We start from the raw sequence: 21,102 nt of genomic DNA on the forward strand, positions 1-21,102 counted from the left end.
CTGTTTTTGATTTTCAGTTTTAAAAAAAACTTAAAACAAAAAACGATAACGAACGAGCCCTTAAAATAAGGATAAATAGGATTTGATTTATAAAAACTTTAGTATAATAAATCAATCATGACTTTCAATATTTTCCAAAAATTATATTTTTTTTATACCATTGAAAAGTATTTTAAAAACCCACCCCAAGTTCCCAACCCGTGACATCTTCTGTTTTTTATACCATTTCTTATCGGTATGTGAGAATATGACCCATTGAAGACCGACCCCCAACCCGTCAACAACCAAATAAAGGAAGTCGAAGGAAAGAAGAGTATAATTCCAGTTTTCACTTCCAAAGCTCTCAAGTCTCAACCATGTCAATATCCATTCCCAACCTCTTCTCCCCACCCAAATGTCGAAACTATCCTCACCCACCTCTCAAAATTACCACTTTACTTGGTGGGAACAGAAACACTAATCAAACCCTCCAATTCAATTCCTCAACACCAAACTCTTCATTTACACAGCGGTTTGGTTTTTGCCATTCAAGGGCAAAATTGGGATTTTGCGTGAGAGCCCAAAATGTGGGAGGAGAGAGAAAGAGTATCGAGCAGGAGAAAGAGGATAAAGCGTTGGAAGAATTGAGGGGGAAGAGTACAATGCCTGATAGATTCAAATATTTGACTAAGGAAGTTCCTTCACCCCCTCTGCGTTGGCCTTGGTTAATAGGTTTCTCTCTTTCTTTTGTTCTTTAAAGTGATTTTTTTTTTTTTGTGTTTCGTCTTAATGGTTACTATTCACATTATCACATGATGAACAAGCTGTAGTTATATTTTGTTTGCTATTTACTATGTTTAATATAACTTTCACTGGACATGGGTATCGACTATCGACTATTATGTGACGATTCCTTATGACTTGAACATGTTAGCCAACCTTGAAATCATGTTCAGACATGCTCCATTTGGTTTGACGGAAAATTGTTTCTCATGGTAAGTATTTTCCGCTGGGAAACACAAGTGAAGATTAGTTGGGAGTTAATTTTCCTTCAAATTTTGGAGGAAAATGTTTGAAAAATGGAAAATTCTTTTCCTCTTTAGTTTTCCTATTTAAACTGCTTGTCCAACCGAACAAAGGAAAATAGAGAATATCGTTTTCCTCCTAAACAAATGAAGCCTAAGGCTTTCTTGTTATAGAGTATTGCCCATTTTGGCTAAGTTTATGTTCTTTGGAAAGTTGACATTGCAGTGACAAAGTAAGTTGGAAAATAAATGATTTTGTGTTCTTGGACAAGAAGAGATTTAATACATTGGTCTTAAAGTGGGATTGAGTGAATTTTATTAGGGGGAAGAAGAAAGTGGTATACAGTGAGTAGTTTGATATGGATTAGATCACTCATGCTCACAATGTTACATGGACTTGTTGTCATTTCACCTTTATATCTAAGTGCTGGTTCTTGATATATATAGTTGATCATAGCCGAACAGTTGGTATCGCTCATATCCTTATTGCAAATCGTTGTTTAGTCTGTGGAACATAAGTTATGCCTAAGTTGGTACTTGGTACAACGAAGCCCTTTTTTGTCTTATGTGATTGATAGTGGTGTACCATTCATCTGGGGACCAATACGATTGTGATGGTTTGGTTCATGGATGTTTAAGGTTTGGCCTTCACGTAGGATAGGTTCAAACACAAATTTGAACAACCTATAGCAAAATTATATGGATAGTGTTAGAATAAGACTTGAATGGTGGCTACTGAAAATCTATCATGAAAGGCTGTTACTTTGCATGGTAATTTAAGCTTTGATAAGGCTTTAATAGGATGAAAGTGTGCCTCTCTACTCTAGTGTATATAGGAAAAGAAGAAGAGGGAACTTCACCCTTGTACATTTTAAGAAGAGAGAATAAATAAAGGAAAATTCTTACCAATATAGCCTTCCAATTATGAACAAGTATGATCTCAATCTACTGAATAGTGAGTACTGATTTTATATAAAGTGAATGTGGTCACTCAAATCATATTATAGTAGTAATAATGTCAGTTGTAGCAATTGTAGTCCTATCCAAGAATGATGTTTTTGTGGCTTTACTCTATGACCTAATGTAAGTATATTGATGTGAGTTATTAGATTCTTGATGATAGTTTTTCTTTTTTTTTTTTGTTATTGGGAGTTGGAAACATTTATGGTGCACTTATTCTAATTTTAAGATTCCAACAAGAAACTAAAATACCTTTAATAAGTTTCTTACAACCAGAAGCAAATTTGTTCAGAAGATCTTGCCTGGAACAAGACTACACAAATGAATGAAACACAAAACTCGCATGTGTCCACCAAAAACCATTTTCATCATATGGGACATAAAGCTATTCATAGTTAAAAAAAGCCAGTCGCTATCTGAATAACTAAACATTCTCGTTGGGAAGGTAGCACAGAGTAGGGGAACAACATATGAAAAGGCAATTATACTTGGAGAGAAGCACCTCTAATGTCATTTGCACTGCTTCCACAACAGTCAGGCATGACGACATGTTGCATGAATTTGTTTGCATACCAAAGTTAGCTAGATCGTGAGTAACCATAGTAGCTGCTCTCTTGATGTGGAGGATAAATTCTTTGCCTCTGCCTTCATCATTACTGCAACTTCTTAAATGACTGCCCCAAGCTAATGATGGACATTCTCCTCTGCTCTTTCCAGCATTAGTTGAATCTCGTTGGCATCACTTTCCACTACCAGAATTTTGATATCAAATTCTAGCCAATTCCAAGCCTTCTCGAATCCCCATCAATTCCATTTGAGCCAGCGGTTTTTCCTTGTTTTGAATGAAAAGCCAATAAATCAACTGCCATCTTCTCGTCTTATCGCCCTTTCTCCACTGGCTTCTTAAGGACCCTTCCTGCACCCATCCATGTCGAGCTTTGCAAACCCTGCTGGTGGAAGCTTCCAAGTAGGGTGGTCGTTCCAGCGTAACTTCTTTTCCTGCCCCTTAAAAGCAAGTTTTACAACCGCCAAATCAACTAACAATCTATTATAGGAAGTAGAGAAAGGTTGGATGCTTCCTAAAGGTTGGCCTTGTTTCTTATAGTCTAGGTTTGCTATGGTTATGATGAACCCAATGATCCCATTAAAAATAGTTTCAAAGTTAGGGGCATGAGATAAAGGAATGAATTTAAAGGAAATGACCCAACTTAGTGTAAATGTTGGGCATTCCATGAAGAGGTGCATGTGAGACTCATTCCCATCCCTATATTTGACACAAATTGGATCAAAGTTAACTATGTTTTGAGCAAGTTTGGAGGCACCATGAAGGATAGCTTGGCAAACGTTCCATAAAAAAACATTCGGAATTTGTACGGAGTACTGATGTTCCAACCTTTTCTCTCGTTTATCCCATATGAGCAGAGGAATCAAGAGGAGGGAAAATTATATATTAATCAGATCTAATGGTAAACATTTCTTGAAGCATAAGCCACACATCTAACCGGTAATTAATATGTGGATAACTAGGAATGGGATAAGCTCCATGTCTTTCAAAAAATGTTTTGCCATCAAAATTTTCATTCATACAAAAGGTGCCACTTGCACATTGTATTATACGTGCACCTCTCCAATTTTTTGTCGTTTTTAGGAAATTTTTTGATCCATTAAGAGAGGTGTCCTTACCATCTCCAATTCATTCATTAGGCCTTGAGGACAACACCTCTTCCTTTGAGTATATCCTTCCAATGGGGGGAGGCTGTATGGGAAGGATTAAGACTTTGGCCCACAATATATGAGACTTATAAATGATTTTCCAACTCGATTTGGCCATTATAGCCGGAAACTAATCTCTGAGCTTCATAGAGCCCAACCCTCCCACCCTCTTACTTGGATTACAAACTTTGTCCCATCCTATACAAGGGCATAATTCTTTTTTGAGTTTTGGGTGCTAGAAAAAGAATTGGAAGGACGATTTCTCTGTTTAATCTAAGTCAAGTACAAACTGGTCATGTGGAGATTCTTTTGTGTGCACTTTTTGGAAGTCTTATCATCATCTATGTCACAATAGGGATAATTAGAACACGTTTTTTTAAATACATTTGACTCTCTCTAAATAAGAATCTCCTTTTTTTGTCTCTAAAGATATGTTACGTGGGGGAGGGGCGTGAGACATGGTATCAAAATACACCCGGTTCAATTTGGTTATCCTGTATTAGCCCGTATTGGAACGATTTTCAACTTTGGCGAATCGAATTTGACTGGTTCAACACGGTGGTTTTCAATAAGCCGAAATTTGGGCCGCACCAATTTTGACAAGGCAAAATTTTACTCGGGTTTCCCTTCTTTCTCGTACCAAGACTACTTTTAAAAAAAAAAAATTCCAGAAAATTCCCTATCATAATATTGGAATATACCTAATAAACTAATAAACCACCTAAAAAGGACTATAATAACATATTTCTGGGCAAAACCGCGATGCGTTTCACATTTGACGTACTCGTTTTGTTCCTGCCAAACCACAACCGTTGCCGCGACAATGACTGTAATCGTATATTTTGGAACCATTATGAGAGAGGGAAATAAAATGTGTTGTTTTTATAAAGCTAGAGATAGAAGATATTCCTTTTTTTCCTTTCAATAGTAAGAATGTGGAAAAAATGTTGTTGTCTGGAATTCAATGCTTCTATATGCATATTGAATGCGACAATGAGCATCACTTATCCAAATAAGATGTAGATTGCAGGATTTTAGGCATTGTTGTTGGATGCGTGATAGCTTTTCCATAAATTTTATTGTATATCCTTGTATCCATGTATAATTAGGGTAAAACAACGAGTATCATCTAACTAGATTCAGGTTGTTGATATTAAGAAATAAGTTTTCAGCTTACGTGCCTCCATTACCCTTCCCCGTCCCATTCAACATAAAATAAAAAATTGGCGGAGGAGGTTTTGAAGAGGCATTTGGATGACTTTTTATAAACCAAGGAGTCATCTATCTTGCTCTTTAGCCCTCTTTAGTCTTTATCATTTGCTTGACCTCCTTGCTCGCCTCTTCCAATGAGTTATTAGTAGGCCAATAAATGTCGGAGAGGATGTGAGGCTGTATTTTCTTGTGATCCCTTTTTGAGTGGAAATTTTTTCCTACTTTCCTTTATAATTTATAAGTTGATTTTACTACCTTTCCTCCCATCAAGTGTAAACTGACTTCCATCTTCCTTGATGAAGAGTTATTCCATCCTCCATCAGCTTTCAAATTTGTGATCTATGAAGAACCTATGAACCTCAACAGTTGACATCTAGAAATCAAATTATGATTTTATTGGGTGCCAAGAATATGCACTTTCCAAGAGATGTGGCATCAGTACTGAGTCTCCTGACAAAGCATGGATCCTTCACAAATTATATAGGAGGGTAATCTGCTAGAAAGTGTCAGAATGACTTAAACTTTGAGTAGAGGATGCTATTTACAAGACTAGATGTGCTCTCAAAGCAGATTTTCTTAGAGCTGAATGTATGTGTGTTAAACAAAAAAGGTGTCTAACGTCCCAAAGGGGATTGTGAATACTGGATTTATAAGTGCATCAAGGGATTTTTGAACATGAGAATTGCTTAAAGTATTTTGATAACGTTGGCCATTAGACAGAGTCACGTTCATAAGGAATGTGGCGGAGATGCATAAGTTACATTGGATGAGTGGGCATACAATAAAGGATCGGTTGAGGAATGAGATAATTAAGAAGAAAGTAAGAGTTATTTACATTGAGAACAAGATGAGGTAGATTCGCTTGATGTGGTTTGGACATGTTAGACAAGTGATGTACCAGTTAGAGGTAAAGTGATCTTAGGAAAAGGGGTAGGGTACTGGGTAGACCCTTGGAAAAGGATGAGTGAGAGTGACATGAGTTTACTTGGGATTAAGGAAACATGGTGTTGGAGAGAGTGAAGTGGAGGGAGAATTTTATGCTCATGATACTACTTGATTTTATTTTTCACCATTTTGATTTCTTTTACGTTTTTCATTGTATTTCACAAACTTCTTCCCTCTAAATATTTTATTTTTTACGCATTTTTCACCAAATACCCCCAAAATCTCACGAAATACACCACATACCATCCATCTTTTCGAAAGTTGGAGGGTATATAGTGAATTTTGTGAAAACTTGGGGGCATTTGGTGAAAGAATGGTTTAATTTATTTTCCTTTTAGGGTTTTTTCAAATCTTTCTATTTCTTTTTTTCACATTTTTTTCTCTTTACCTCTTGTATATAATTTTCTCATATTTTGGTTTTCTCTCTTCATACCTCCCTCAGTGTTCTTGTTTCCTTAAATTTTCTCCCGCCTTGATCCTCTCACTTTTGCCCACTCATTTTTCTTTATTTAAACTCTTATTCTTGTACTTTATTTGAACTCGCACGGAGATGATTTCACATGACCATTCATGTTAGCCATGATCCGAAATCAAGCTCACTTAAAGGCTCTTTGGCTCATGAACTAGTTGCCCTTGTCTTAGAAGCTCTTGTGTTCTCCCCATTTGCTTTTACCCCAATTTGTGACATGTATTACATGGGAGAATGCTTGAATCCAATCGAAGTGCATTTTTGTGTCCTTGGAGAATGGAAGAGTGAAGCTTGTAGTGTGCGTGGTTTTATGATAAGCCCGAGTTCTGTTTGGGCCATAACTCTTGCATTTGCTTTAGTGTGTTTAATTTTAGCTTATAGAAGTAATAGAGCTAGGATTTGTAAGCTCTGTTATTAGCTGTGATTAGGAGTGTATCTAGCTGGTTACAAATGGGAGTGAAAGGAGGAGTGATTGGTGTACTGGAACCATTTTAATGTGGGTGGTTTCTTGGAAGTTGCTTGCTAATTTCTTTTCATAGATGCTTGTATTGCTTTATATATGAGTTAATGAAGAGAAAGATCAGCTTTGTGTGAATTAGATTAAAACTAGTGTATTGTAATACTTTGCTTTGAGTGTGTCTCGAGCTTGAGTGTTCCACTTCAACTTTGAGTTTGTCTTGAGTTGTGAGAGTTACGGAGATTGAGTGAGTCTTGTCTCTAGCCTAAGACCCCAAAACTTTGACTAAGTTCTTGTGTTTTGGTCACTATCCATTCTGTGAGTTTCAAAGAGAGTTGAGTGAATATTCTAATTCCTCAAGTCTAAAATCATCATACTTAATTGGGATGGTGTTTTTACACTTACATCAAGCCAACCCAAAATCATTTTGGGATTGATTGGGAAGGTTGTTGTTGTTGTTGTTAAAAGCATGAGATCTTCTAGGATGAAATCCCCATAGTGATAGAGAGGGAAACTACCTTCACTTTCTCTATTTTATCTTCTAAATTTGCGAGTATTATAGCTGCTGATAGCCCAACATGACATGCCTGTTGCTGTCTACTTGATTTCGTAGATAATGTATAGATAATTCTTTTCTGGAGGATCAGATAGAACGCACTGTAGTTAGCGTATCACGGCTGCTACAACGGACATAACAGGTGACGGGACAGATTGCACCCATACTTGAACTAGTTTTGCTTCATTGAACTCCATTGCCTTGTTTACCTTGTGTCCAAGCCCTGAATTTACTGGTTGGTATTATGTTTGAGTCTGTTCACTTAAAAGCGCATGTATATAAACTCTTGGAAATTGCTTCAGTATGTGCTGACCTAATTAGGGATTACAGAGAGGAAGTCAGTCATATATACTTGATTACCTTCTATTCGTAGGGAATTTTCCATTATGTTGCATCATTGCATGTTATTATTCTTGCTTCATGCTGACTTTGCGTATGATATATGCAGCGCTGCCTTTCCTCATCTATGCATGGAGGTTAGTCTTGTGGGAACTATCCAATTGGCGAAATCTCTTTTTCGGCATTTTTCCATTTGTTGGATACATATTGAAACTCATCTTGGCTCTCATATACCGTTTCATAGGTGATCCAATCACTTACACAGTTCTCTATGTTGAGACTGCAGTTCATGCCACCCGTTCCTTGTACTCCAGTATAGTGACATCTGCTCCAATACCAGAATTAACCTTCATCATTATGCTTTCTTTGACTGTACTTGCTATTGGAGAAGCAGCTTCTCCAAACTCAATAAAGTGCCAACCCTATCTTCTTACTGCAGCTGGACTCATCGGTTATGGGGCAGTGAGAGGTGTCATCATTGAACCACTCTTCTGGTTGATGCTTGTTGGACTCTTTAGCTTTTCCCGGTTTTTTAAGAAAAGGGATTATGTTTCTTCTGCATTACCTATTGCAACTGTACTGGCCTCTGTTGGTGAGCCATGGGTAAGAGTTTTAGCAATCATCTCATTTACAGCATTGGCTATTCATCACCATTCTAAGGAACTTGCTGAAGGAAATGCAAAAGGTGAAGTCACTTCCTCTAGTGGGAATATTCCACTTCCTTTGCTGGGTGTTGCATTAGCCATTGGAATCCGTGTTGCTGCTAAGTGGGCTGGTTATCGCCATTTGACATGGATGATTGTATAGTTAAATAACAAAAAGTTTCAACCTCCTGAGCTCACTTGCAGAATTCCATACTCATGGTTTTTCGAAGTAATGTGCTTCATTGACTTGTCCGGAGTACAATGGTGCTGCCACTTTTTCTGGAGATTACAGTCTTGATCATTCCCTCTGGCTATATTACGACTTTACATGATTACCCTTACGCTTTAGTTTTACTAAGCACAAGAAGAAATAGAGACGTCTTGATCGAAGGGGAATCGATCCTTGATTATTGCAAGCTAGGAAATATGATAATATTCATACTAAGAAAGAATATTTGCCTTTCCGTCTTTCGCTCAAACTGTTGTATTTTTGGCTGTCAAACTACCTTGGCATGGTTTGTCAGAGATATGCGTGTAAGAAGATCAACTTTTTCACAACTTACAATAGTTCAACCAGGTTATGTGAAGAATGGCTAACTAGGTAAGTACCAATCCATGTAGGTGGTACGCTATCAACACTTTACTAGTAATATTATGTTTGCAAATGTGCGTAAACTATGAGCCATTTTTTTGGACAGAAGTACAGAACTACTAACATAAACTATTGGTCCAATTGCAGTCCTCAAATCTGTTGTCCATCCTCCATTAATATATATAAACATCATTTTCTTTCAAACAATTACTCCCCCCCTAACATATTACTTGCAATATTTGGACTAGGGGATTTTTTAGGCTTAAACTTTCCCAAATTTACATCACCACCATTTTAGGTCTTATAAAAAGCTCTTTTCACATCTAAAAAAGGGTTTTTCTTCACTCTTTTTCATCATCAAAATGCTAGTCCTAATTAATGTTTAGTTAGCGAAAAATTACACAAATTTTGCAAAACAGTAGGAGCAGCTAGCATCAGTTTCTTCCACTTTCTTCATTCTTCATCAGCAAAATGGGGGAAGGCTTCTTTGACGCTGAGAGGCTGCTCATGGAACAATGATTTGTGGCATCAACTGTGGGCACAGAATTCACAGTGGAGCATGAGTTAGTAAGGAAAGCAAATTGGGACTTAAGCGAGGAGAAGAAAAGACACATTGTTTACAATTTGTTGGGTATTAGGAAAGGCAAAAAGCTTCCACGGGGTTCTCAAACTAAACTGGCAAATGATTTGGGTGTGCATAAATCAACAATTAACTGATTATTCGAAAAAACACAAGCAGCAACAAAAAATGGGGAATCAATTGATGTAAGTGCCAATAGAAAAGGGAGGTATGGGAGGAAGTCACAATATGAAAACGGTGAGGAGTTGCTTGAGTCCTGCCCCCTTCGCCTAAGGGGCACAGTGATGGCATATGCTGGTTAGTGGTTACATAAAATGCTCTCATATGCACATATGGAGGCTCATAAAAAAGGGCCTTTTGGGAGCACATAAGAGTGCAAATTACCCACATGTTTCGGATGCAAACAAGCTGGAGAGAAAGAAGTGGGTTTTATCCCACATAATTCCAGCAACAACTAAATCCAGAAATTACTCAATCAAAGTGATGTTCATGGGTGTTTCATCTAGGCCTTTGTATGATAATGAGGGCTATATGATACATTGATGTGTGCATGGATGACTCCACCAAGCTATCTTCAAATGCTTTCTTAGGTCGTTACATGGTTTTACTTTACTCCTAAAGTAGAGGTTTTACATGTGACTAAAAATATGTTTTTCAGTTGTAATAAGATTTGAAAATGTTAGATTGTTTCGATTCATCAAAGGCCTTGTTGCCATGAGTTGTAATTTAGGAAAGTTTCCTTAAATTTGAAGTGTGAAGTGGCGTGCAAGGGGAACCCTTGGAGCCGTGTGGTTTGGTTGTATTTAAGGAATGATTTGCCATCTTTTCTTAAGTTCTAGCTAGATTCTAGGCTATAATTAAGGGAGAATACTTTCCTTATTTACTACTAGAGGGCCGTGGGTTTTGATGTACTTGGGGAGCAAGGTTTTCTTGCTTCTTCTCCTACAAATAGAGGCACCTAATCATGTAAAGGTTAGATTGAGTTTAACCTATATCTTGTGAATTAAAGTTTTCGAAGTAAATTCAAAGTCTAAGCAGTGAATGCAAACCCTTGTTTGAATTTCAACTTGGATTAGTTGAACTTCTACAAACCCTAGTTGTTGTTAATCCTTGGTTAGGAATTAATAACTCCATATTCATTGTTACTAATCAAGTTTAGAGTATTTTTTAACTTGTCATATTCGTACTACACCATCATAAAAACTAAAAGAATCCTACTTTCAATCAAGAGTCTAGAATAGCCTTCCAAAATCATATCAAACATGATGGGAGATTTGGCATTATTCCCTTTTATTGTCAAAAAAGGAGCAAAGAAAAGAAGCAGGTACTGTGAAGCAGGCACATGGGAAACAAAACTCATTACTAACATCAACAAGGCAGCAACCAGAGACATGTTGGTTAACAAAGGAATCCCTTGTATCAGGGAGAAATGGCCAGCAAGTATGTCAAAGCATATTTATATTCAGCAGGATAATGCAAAGCCGCATGTCACAGATAATGACCCAACTTTTAGGGAAGCAGCTACACAAGATGGTTTCAACATGATACTTATCAATCAACCTCCCCCATCCCCAAAATTGTGCTAGATTTAGGTTTGTTTAGAGCTTTTCAAAGTCTTCAGTATCAAACATTTCCAAAAGACATTGATGATAAAATGTAATCTCCCGTAAATTTATGAATTTTATAAATATATTTTAGTATACATATATTTATATTTAAATATAATTTAGTTTAAAATAATTTATTTATTTAAAGAAGGTTGACTATTTTAAAAGCCAAAATAATTATTTTAAGGATTTAAGGAAGTTAAAATATTTTCGTTAAGGCATGCTTTGAAAAAAGGTTGAAATACTAATTGGATTTGAAAAAGAAGTTTAAATGGGCTTGAGTAACCCAAATACTAAGTGGACTAGAAAAATGACTTCTATTGATGTTAGGAGTTTTTCAATCATCAATCCTATTCATCATTCAATCCTACTTGAAATCCAATTGCCTTTTCCTAAGCCCAAAAGGAAAACATACATATAAATACCTTGAACCCAATTATTTTACCCACACAAATTTTCTCTCTCCTCACACTTCCCAAGACCGGCACCCCACTCTTCTCTCTCTCACACGTTTTTTTTACTTCTCCTCTTTTCTTTCTTCTTCTTCAAGAAACACTTTCTTCTCCACCAAGAAACATCACGACACCACTGCCACCTGTTTTTTGCGCTGTTGCTGGCGCCTAGGCCGACACCTCTTCCTTCCTTATTCCTTTTGATTTTGTTGATTTAATTCTTTTTCTTCCTCCTCAAGTTTTGATTAAATATTATATTTTTATGTTTTAGTTTTAGTACTAATTATGATTAGTAACTTTAATTTACTGTTTTAATGATGAATTTATGATTATATAAATTATGTATTGAAAGAATAAAGTTTCAGATTTGATTATTGTATTTAGATTGAGTTTTAATTATCAAAGCATGAATTTTTAGGGTATTAAAGATTGAAAAATCATAGTAGCATGTGATAAACTATGAAATTGATTTAACTCATGACTTCAAGCATGTTTAAGTATGTTTAAAGAGGGTTTTAATAATTTATAAGTTGCTGAAATTTTAGAAAGGTTGTTATTAATGAAGTTTTATGGATTTTAATGACTAGTATAGTAGTATTATGTTAGGTAAAATAAGTAATTGAAGTTTTTATGATAAAAATAACTTTTAAATATTTCAAAGGAGATTTTAAGTATTTTAAAGTTGCTGGAATTCATTTGGAGTATTTATTATATTGGTTGTTTTAGACAGAGATTACTCAATAAACGATTTTTAAGGTGATTAAAGGTGGCCTACCAATTTGTTTACAAAAGGTATGTACATACCTATGTGTTATGTGATGTAGTATCATGATTTTAGGTAGGAAAAATTATAGTATCATGTATAGGAATTTTGTAAGTTCATATATGATTTCTGTTATGATTGGATTTTACATGTTTTATGCTTGTATGCGAACATGTAAGTATGAGATTTTATTATGTGTTGTATATCATGTTTGTATGGAATATTGATGCAAGTATGTTGGTCGGGAACTTTATTTATTAATTCACATGGGTATATTAATATATTTATTGAGTTGGATCATGTTAAATCATGTGTTCCCTTATTTTATTATTTTCACTACTCTATGAGGACTGTGGGCCTTATTTGGTAAGTTGATAATTTATGCCTTTGAAAGGTAAGTGATGAATGAGCTTTTATGCTCATTCAAGGTCGTCTTTTAGGTTCCTTTTAAGCTTTGGTCGAGTCATTTTCGTTAGTTTAGTTCATTTTCCGTAATTTTACGTCCACTACAACAAATAACTACTTGTGCCACGGAAAAAATCGTGGCACAAGTTGAAAAATCCCGTGGCTATGAGTTATAGCCACAGGAATTTGAAAAAATACTCCCGTGGCACAAGTGGTCGTGGCTAAGATTTTGCCACGGAAAAACTAAGGGCGTGGCATAAAATTAATTTTATGCCACGGATATTCCCGTGGCTAAAAATTTAATCTGCCACAAGTACCTCCGTGGCTAATAAATACCTTGCCACGAATACTATTGTGGCTAAAGAATTATTTGCAACCAATAATATTGTGGCTAACAAGTTGTTTTGCCACAAAGACTCCCGTGGCTAACAAATGTTATTGCTTCGAACTTTCGTTGATAACAAAATTTTGTTGCTTTAGGCTAATCTAATACTTGTGAATAAAGATAAAACGAGCACCATAATATTGGAAAAACATAATTTATATTGATAACATAGCTAATATTTGTACATAAAATTTGATGTGAACAAAACTAACAAATCCTAACATTGTAAACTAAGATATACATGTGCGTGTGTATGTATATACACCAATGTTGTTACAAAGGGGAAAAAACATAGAACTTTTATGCAACTAATACTAGCACTTCTTGCATTGTGCTTCATGATATGCACATTCTTTTTCCAACCTACAACCAATCCAAGAAAAAAGTTAAAACACAGTTTATATTAAAAAAAATGCAAGAATAATGCAATTATACAACAATATCATGAAATTAGAACTCTTAGTTGACAGGATGTAAGCTTAGATTTAAAACTATTCTGATAAGTCTATACTTTTATAATCAGTACGACAGAACTAAATTAATCTACAAGCTAAAGAGCATCCAACCTCTTGAATATCGGGAAGTACAAACCTCATCAATGCCTAGTCCTCTAATCTTTAAATCCAATTTCTATTAAGTGCACCTATCTTTTTAGAGTATACTGTTAACAATGAGATATTTTAAATTGATTCTAATGCACCTTAACGCATTCTCTACACTCATGACTTTTCCAAATTGCAGTATTCCTCACCTTCAATATCTGATATATACAAGCTAGAATACAAGTATTAATGGACAACTCTTAAAGCCTCTAAAGCCTCTGTACTGCTTGCTTGTTCTACAAATCCCATGCAAACTGTTTAATTTTACCTCCAAAACCAAGTCAACCCGGCCTGCAAATAAGTCCAATGCTACTAACTATAGGTGCAAGCAAAGAATAGATTATTGTAAGTTTCCTCCTTTTCTCCACATAACTTACACCAACTGTTCATATTATTAGTTAAGTGTAAATTAAGACACCCTATCCATTGTATTCAGCCTGCCATCTAAAGAAAGTCAAGCAATAAATTGATGTTCCTTGACTGCCATCCTTATACTAAAATTATGACCAACACCCTTAAATGAGTCTACCTTTCAACAACAACAACAACAAAGACTTAATCCCAAAATAATTTAGGGTCAGCTAGACAACTCATACATACTTGCAAACCAACATAGGATGAGATGCAATATGCCTTCCAAAAAGTTCCAGAACAGCTTCTCGGACAAATATTGCAGAATCACAAAACCTTCCCTCAACGGCTGATTGAACACGTTTGTCACGCAAAACATCAGGATTAGCTTCTACTATGCTAACCTACTCCAACAGAAAAAGAGGAAAAAGTTGTCATGATCTCCAAAATCCAGCCAAAAAGTATCCAGATTGAAGACCCAACAAAAAAGGAGAGGGGGAGTATCAAATCCACTTACTGCACGCAATGCCGAGCCCTGATTACAGGTGAATTATCTCGTAGACTCACCTGAAATGGGTAGCCACGTTATAGAGACATGTAGCACCCAAACAAAGAGGAACTAGGATATCTGTTAATACTAACCATAAGCATGCCAAGAATTGTGTCAAATCCTCTTGAAAAAGAATTATATTGTCCTAGACACAAAGTGATCTTTTTAATGGAAACTCTGGTCAATAAAGACGATAGTGCCCCTGAATCACGAATAACTGCTTTAGATTTTAATCTGGCAAGGCAATAACTGAACTGCTGCTGAGATTTTGGTTCATATTTGTACCAGAGGCAGAGATAGAACCTGCAAATAAATAGCATCCATAAGGTACAATAGCAAATTTTGAACTATACCATCGCCATAAACTTTAAGCTTCAACTTCAATGATTTAATAGCGATTTTTGATACCTTCCGGTGGATCTATCCTAGAAACTAAAATGCATTGGTCCCTGTACTCAAAACTATACAATCATTGAAAAGAAGAATACCAGGTCCGCTGGTTTCACTGTAGCTGACTCAAGAGTATTCATGTGATTTGAAGATTATTGCTGAAGTTTTTCACGTTTGTCACACAAAATATCAGGATCAGCTTCTACTATTGTTGATTTCTTTTTTTGTCATCAGTCTAAAACGGAACACGTTCTGTGCAATCGCAAGTCCTATACTTTTCAAACAATAACCTAGTCTTTACTCTTTATTACCATTCATAGATGGTGATATACTTTTATGATTTATCCTTTGATTTTACTTGTTCATGTTCTAAAACAATCTGTCTACAGCTTCAAAGTATTGTGGGTAAACTGCATACTTACGACCTCTTTAGAACTTGCCAACCACAAAGGTGGTTACTTTGGCCTTTTATGATAAATGTTGTGTGTTCTGCATGTGAATGTTCCATGCTTGACTTTTGGATCTCTTATCAAAAAACTTCTTTTATGCTGGTTCATCTCCCTACTTTCGCAGATAGTAATGATTCTAAAGATCAATCAGTTGTGAGGAATCCTTCTGTCTCTGACCTATTTTGTTATGTGTCAACTTTAGTTGTCTGGTTATAGTTATGATTTATACACAAAAGGCCAAAAGATTCACTGAAGCAAAAGAGAAGAAAATCCTCACTCCAAACTCAAGTAAGTGATAGATAATAATCCGTAAACGAAACTCATGAACATAAATTCACAACTATACTCTGGAGATAATAATCTGTAAACAAGAAGCACGAACATCAATTAAGAACATACCTCTTAGACTATCAATCAATATAGCAGCCTAGCTTTTTTCTCTACCACAATCACCAATGGGCCACATGATGGAACTCGAACGAGGACACAGGGGACACCATCGGATTCAAGATGTGCATAACTGGAAATTGAATTCTAAAATTAAACAAACCAATACGACGAACAATGTGAGAGACTAAGATCGATTATAGCGAAAAGAATTGACGAATCACAAATTCCAGTTTTTCAATTGAGAATTGAGGGAAATTAAATTGGAATTGTGATGGAAGAATTTGGATCATGGGGGAGTGGTGGTTATCGACGATGGTGTGGGGCTTCAAGCTATGGCGCCCAAGAGTATTATGGCGAGGATGAGGGTTCTAGATTTATTATTACTTTTTTCACAGGTTGTTCTAGATTTAATTTGTTACGTTAACCATGATGCATAGATAGAATAATACATTAATACTCGGAGTGGTAGTTTTTTTTATTGTATTTGTTACATTAAAAAGGAATTTTTTTAAAAAAGTAAATAAATTTATTATATAACTTATACTGCATCAATTTTAATTGAAAAGATAATATTTTAGAATTATTATTTTTAGGAAACCGGTTCAAGTTAGAAGTAGTCTCTTATATCTTTACCAGAAGAATATATACGTATAATAGTGTATTCTGTTGAAAAAAAAAATTAAAAAAATAAAATATTTCAAGGAAACCGGTTTTTACTTGGAAGCAGTCTCTTATTTCACAATAACTTTTTTTATTAGTCAAATAGTTAAACTTAAGAGACTGGTTGTAGATAATCAATGGTTTCCTACATTTAAGAAATGGGTTAGTAACCTCAACCGGTCTCCTATAGGTAGTCTCTTTGGCCATTTTTGTAGTAGTGCGGGAAAATCAATTAGTTGTGGCAACGCCATGAAATTTGCCACGGGAAAACAATTACTCGTGGCAAAACTAAGATTTTTGCCACGGGAAATCAACTGCCCGTGACATAAATTTCACTAGGTTTTGAACTTTTGGTCAAAATCTATTTTCCCCGTGGGTAAGGGAAATTATGCCACGGATTTGGAATTCCCGTGGCATAATTCGTGGCACAAGTGCCAATTTGTTGTAGTGGTCCTTGAGTCTTTTTGGTGTCCTAGAGTAGTTTGCCGTTGCGTTTTGGTGTCGTTTGTGTTGCTTCGCAAGTTCTCGAGGTGGCTCATGGCTTTGGTTGGGGTGCTCTCACCATGTGGGAGCTGATTTTGTTGCTTCTAACTCGGAGTTACCGCTCCTAACTAGATCTCCAGCTGAACTTGGGCGGCAGTTTTGGATGGGCTGCAGGTCATCAGGAGCTAGCGGTCCATGTTGGAGCAAGCGCTCCCCAAGAACCCATAGAGCGAGCGCCCTGTGAAGGAGCGGGCGCTTCCCTGTGCTCTGGTCGACGCTTCGCTTTCTCCGCCATGTTTTAATGTTTTATTTTGAGTGCCATATAAAAGCAAAAGGGGGGAAGAATGTAAAAGGGGGACTGATTCTACTTCTTTAGTTTTAGTTTTAAGCTTTAAAAACCAGGGGGAACACTTAGTTAAGGAGAGAAAGAAAAGAGAGAAGGGGTGACAACTTCAAACTCTTGAGGATCTCAACCAATTTATGCAATCTTAGTTCGATACTTTGGTTATTTTTTTGATAGGTCAGATTTTTTTTAGTCGAAAATTTTATTAGTTCGATACTTTGGTTATTTTTGTTATTTGGAAACTGTAATTAGTGTATGCATTATTGTTTTATTACCTTTAAGTTTTACTTGTTGTATTGTGAGAATGGGTAGTATAGGAAGGGCATATAGGACAAAACTATTATATGCCTGCATTAAATAGTTGGTTCAGCATGTTTATATTTTTCTTCCCTGCTAAGTATTTATATTTTTCTTCCCTGATAACTGTTTATATTTTTCCTCTTCCTTGCTAATTGTTATATTTTGTGACTATGATGTTAATGGTAACTCTATTATTTGTTGTTGGAAATTGCGTTCAGGGAGAGTACTAAATAAATCTATTGAATATGTTTATTTGTTGTAGATCCTTAACCATGTCTGCCAGGTGAGGTAATAGAGTAGGAAGTTACCAAAATCCTATTGTAATAAGTGATGATGAAGTGATAATAATAATATACCCATCAATGATAATAACTATACCAGACTAGATTGGGATATGCGTTCTATATTAAGGTCAGGGTGGACAGCATGATGAGCTCATTGTGGAGTTCGATCGTGCTAGAGGTCAGACCAGATTAGACATTTAATGTGCTTCCTTCATGTATGAAACTGATTCAGAGTCAGAGGATGAAGAGCCTTAACCTCCAAGAAGATCTAAAAGACCAAATAGATATGTAGACTACTACATTGAGGACATAAATGAGTTTGAAGATGAGATCTTCACGCTTGAATGGTACAAGAAATCTAGGACAAGAATGATAATGTGGTACCTTAGATCACAATTTATGCATTTATGATTAAGGAAAACAATATAGTATAACAATATAATAATGTTGGATGATTGACCAACAATTATTAGAGTTGTTTTATAGTACTTTTGTTTTAGGAAAGTATAATGTTATAGTTACAATTATTTAATAATACCCTTTTGGAGGAATAAAAGTTAATTATTTATTTATTCAAGTGAGCAAGAATTTATTATGGGCACGTGTTGAGAATCTTTTTATTAATTAAATTTTTATTATGTGATTAAATTCTTGTTTGTTTCCACGTCTATGTTTTGATGTGAATATTTTCTCATGGATGATTATGTGATTGCTAGAGAACATTTCATGTTATACTTGGAACTATTTGAGAAATTGTTTGTTGATGAGCTCTTGTTTGATCAAATCAAATGTTGCCTTCATAGCTTACTTCCAGGTCACGAAAACAATAACCTAGCTGCTGCTATTCGCCTCTTGGCGGAAAAATTGACTCAAGAGAGAGCTGAGCGTCCTGATACTATTGGAGACATGTTTGAGAGGCTAGATAAGATTAAGCCACCATACTATAAGGGGCAAGCTGATCCTACCTTCCTAGAAAATTGGATTAGGGAGTTTAGAAAATTTGGGGTTGTGAATTGTCCTGAGAATATGAGAGTGGGTCAGGCTATACTGTACCTTAAGGATGAGGCTGATTTATGGTGGAGGGGGAATGAAGCTAGATTGAGTGTTGTGGAAGGATTCAATTGGGATGCTTTTGTGATTGCCTTGAGAGGGAAGTTTTACCCAGCGTTTATGAGGAAGCAGAAGGCCCACGAGTTCATTAACCTTAGGATGGGTAGTATGACCATCTCTGAGTATTATAGTAAATTCATAGCATTGTCGAGGTTTGCACCTAAGGTTGTAGCTATTGAGGAGTGGAAGGCTCAGAGGTTTGAGCAAGGGTTGACTGATGAGATACAGTTGGGGTTAGGAGGTGAGACCTTTACATCAATAGATATTGTGTATGGGATAGCAGCTCATATTTATGGACTCCAGTCGAGGAGGGATAAGAAGAATGTTGTGGTAGGTGAGAAAAGGAAGGACTTTGCTGGGGGAAACCAGGGGAATTTCAAGAAAAACAGGAATGGTAATGGGAATTTCCAAGGGAGGAGCAACCAGGATAACCGCAATAGGGGTCGAGCTGAAAGAGTGTATCAATGCAAGAAGTGTAACAACAATCACCCTGGTAGAGACTGTAAGGGAGACCAAGTGACTTGTAACTACTACCAAAATAAAGGCCATAGGGAGTATGAGTGTTATACTAAGCAGAGCAAAGAATAGAAAGGCAATGAGAGTGGTAACTAGGTCAGATTGGGGTACAACCAGTCTACAAACCAAGTTTCTAAGCCTGTAGGACTACAGAACAGCCAAGGGAACTATAGTAAGCCTGCTAGTGAGAACCTCTACGAAAATAAGACTGCAAGTAAACTGTACGTGATGAGTCGCAATGAAGCTGATAAATCTATCGACGTAGTTTCTGATAGATTTTCTATTAACTCCGTACTTGTTAAAACATTGTTTGATTCGGGGGCGACTTATTCTTTTGTGTCGTCATCTGTCCTAAAGAATCTGGGGTTGGTAGATTATGAAGAAATTGACTTGTCTATCAGTATACCTACTAGGGAGATCATAAGGTGTACCAAATTGTTTATAAATTTGCCTCTGAAGATAGGGGAGTGTGTATTTTCATCGGACTTAATAGAATTCACTTTGGGAGACCTAGATGTTATTCTTGGGATGAGCTGATTAAGTCTTTACAAGGTGAAAATAGACTGTGAGGTTCAGAAGGTAGTACTGTGAAACCCTTTGGGAAAATTGACCTCCTATATACGCTTTGGGAAGCCTAAGAAATTTGGGGTTATTTCTGCGATGGGTGAGGAAGTTAATGAAAAAGGGGTGTGAAATATTTTTCTGTATTGTGCATAATGTGAGTAAAGAAGTTGGAGTGAATCTTGAGGATGTTCCAATCGTGAATGAGTTTATTGATGTATTTCCAAGTGAGATTTTAGGTATGCCACCTGCTAGAGCTGTTGAGTTCACCATAGACTTAGTTCCTGGAACTGCACTTATATCTAAGGCACCCTATAGAATGGCACCACCTCAGATGAGTGAATAGAAGATGCAATTGCAAGAATTACTAGATAAGGGTTATATTAGGCCTAGTGCATCACCTTGAGGAGCTCCTGTGTTGTTTGTGAAGAAATAGGATGGAAATATGAGGTTGTGTATTGATTATAGAGAACTGAACAATGTAACCATCAAGAATAATTATCCTTTGCCTAGAATATATGACCTATTCGATCAGTTGAATGGAGCGGGTGTGTTCTTGAAAATTGATTTGCGTTCGGGGTATCACCAATGGAGGGTAGGTGATAAGGAGGTACCTAAGACCGCCTTTAGGATGCATTATGGTCACTATGAGTTCACTATAATGCCATTTGGGTTAACCAATGCTCCTGCTATATTTATGGACTTAATGAATAGGATTTTCCATGAGTTTCTGGATAAGTTTGTAGTGGTTTTCATTAATGACATACTGATATATTCGAGGAATGAGGTAGATCATGATGAGCACTTGAGAATTATTTTGGAGACGTTTAGGAAGAACCAATTGTATGCCAAGTTCTCTAAGTGTGAGTTCCGTATGGAGAAAGTAGCATTTTGGGTCACTATGTGTCTAAGGAAGGAGTCTCTATAAAACCTTCTAAGATTCAAGCCGTGAGTGAGTGGCCAACTCCAAAGAATGTGTCAGACATCCCTAGGTCTAGCTGGCTATTATAGAAGATTTGTGAGAGATTTC

The 21,102-nt window shown here is 36.3% G+C and overlaps 2 protein-coding genes across 3 annotated transcripts; both read left to right on the forward strand.

Annotated features, from left to right (window-relative positions):
- Window positions 1-244: 244 nt before the first annotated feature.
- Window positions 245-9,046, forward strand: LOC104903192 (hypothetical protein). Of its 2 annotated transcripts, XM_010691190.4 has the most exons (3): window positions 601-711; window positions 7,765-7,792; window positions 7,900-9,046. In XM_010691190.4, the coding sequence occupies exons 2-3, from the start codon at window positions 7,783-7,785 to the stop codon at window positions 8,460-8,462; spliced, it is 573 nt and encodes a 190-aa protein (XP_010689492.1). In that variant the 5' UTR covers window positions 601-711; window positions 7,765-7,782; the 3' UTR covers window positions 8,463-9,046. The 2 variants fall into 2 exon arrangements, with proteins under 2 accessions (XP_010689490.1, XP_010689492.1); XM_010691188.4 differs by having other exon boundaries at window positions 245-711; window positions 7,765-8,977.
- Window positions 9,047-17,873: 8,827 nt separating this feature from the next.
- LOC104903214 (uncharacterized) lies at window positions 17,874-20,048 on the forward strand. Its single transcript, XM_010691213.2, has 3 exons — window positions 17,874-17,884; window positions 18,689-19,511; window positions 19,629-20,048. Exons 1-3 carry the CDS (start codon window positions 17,874-17,876, stop codon window positions 20,046-20,048), a joined length of 1,254 nt encoding a protein of 417 aa, XP_010689515.2.
- The last annotated feature ends 1,054 nt before the right edge of the window (window positions 20,049-21,102 follow it).

This window comes from Beta vulgaris, chromosome 9, assembly GCF_026745355.1.
Source record: "Beta vulgaris subsp. vulgaris cultivar EL10 chromosome 9, EL10.2, whole genome shotgun sequence".
In the NCBI taxonomy this organism is placed as follows: Eukaryota; Viridiplantae; Streptophyta; class Magnoliopsida; order Caryophyllales; family Amaranthaceae; genus Beta; species Beta vulgaris.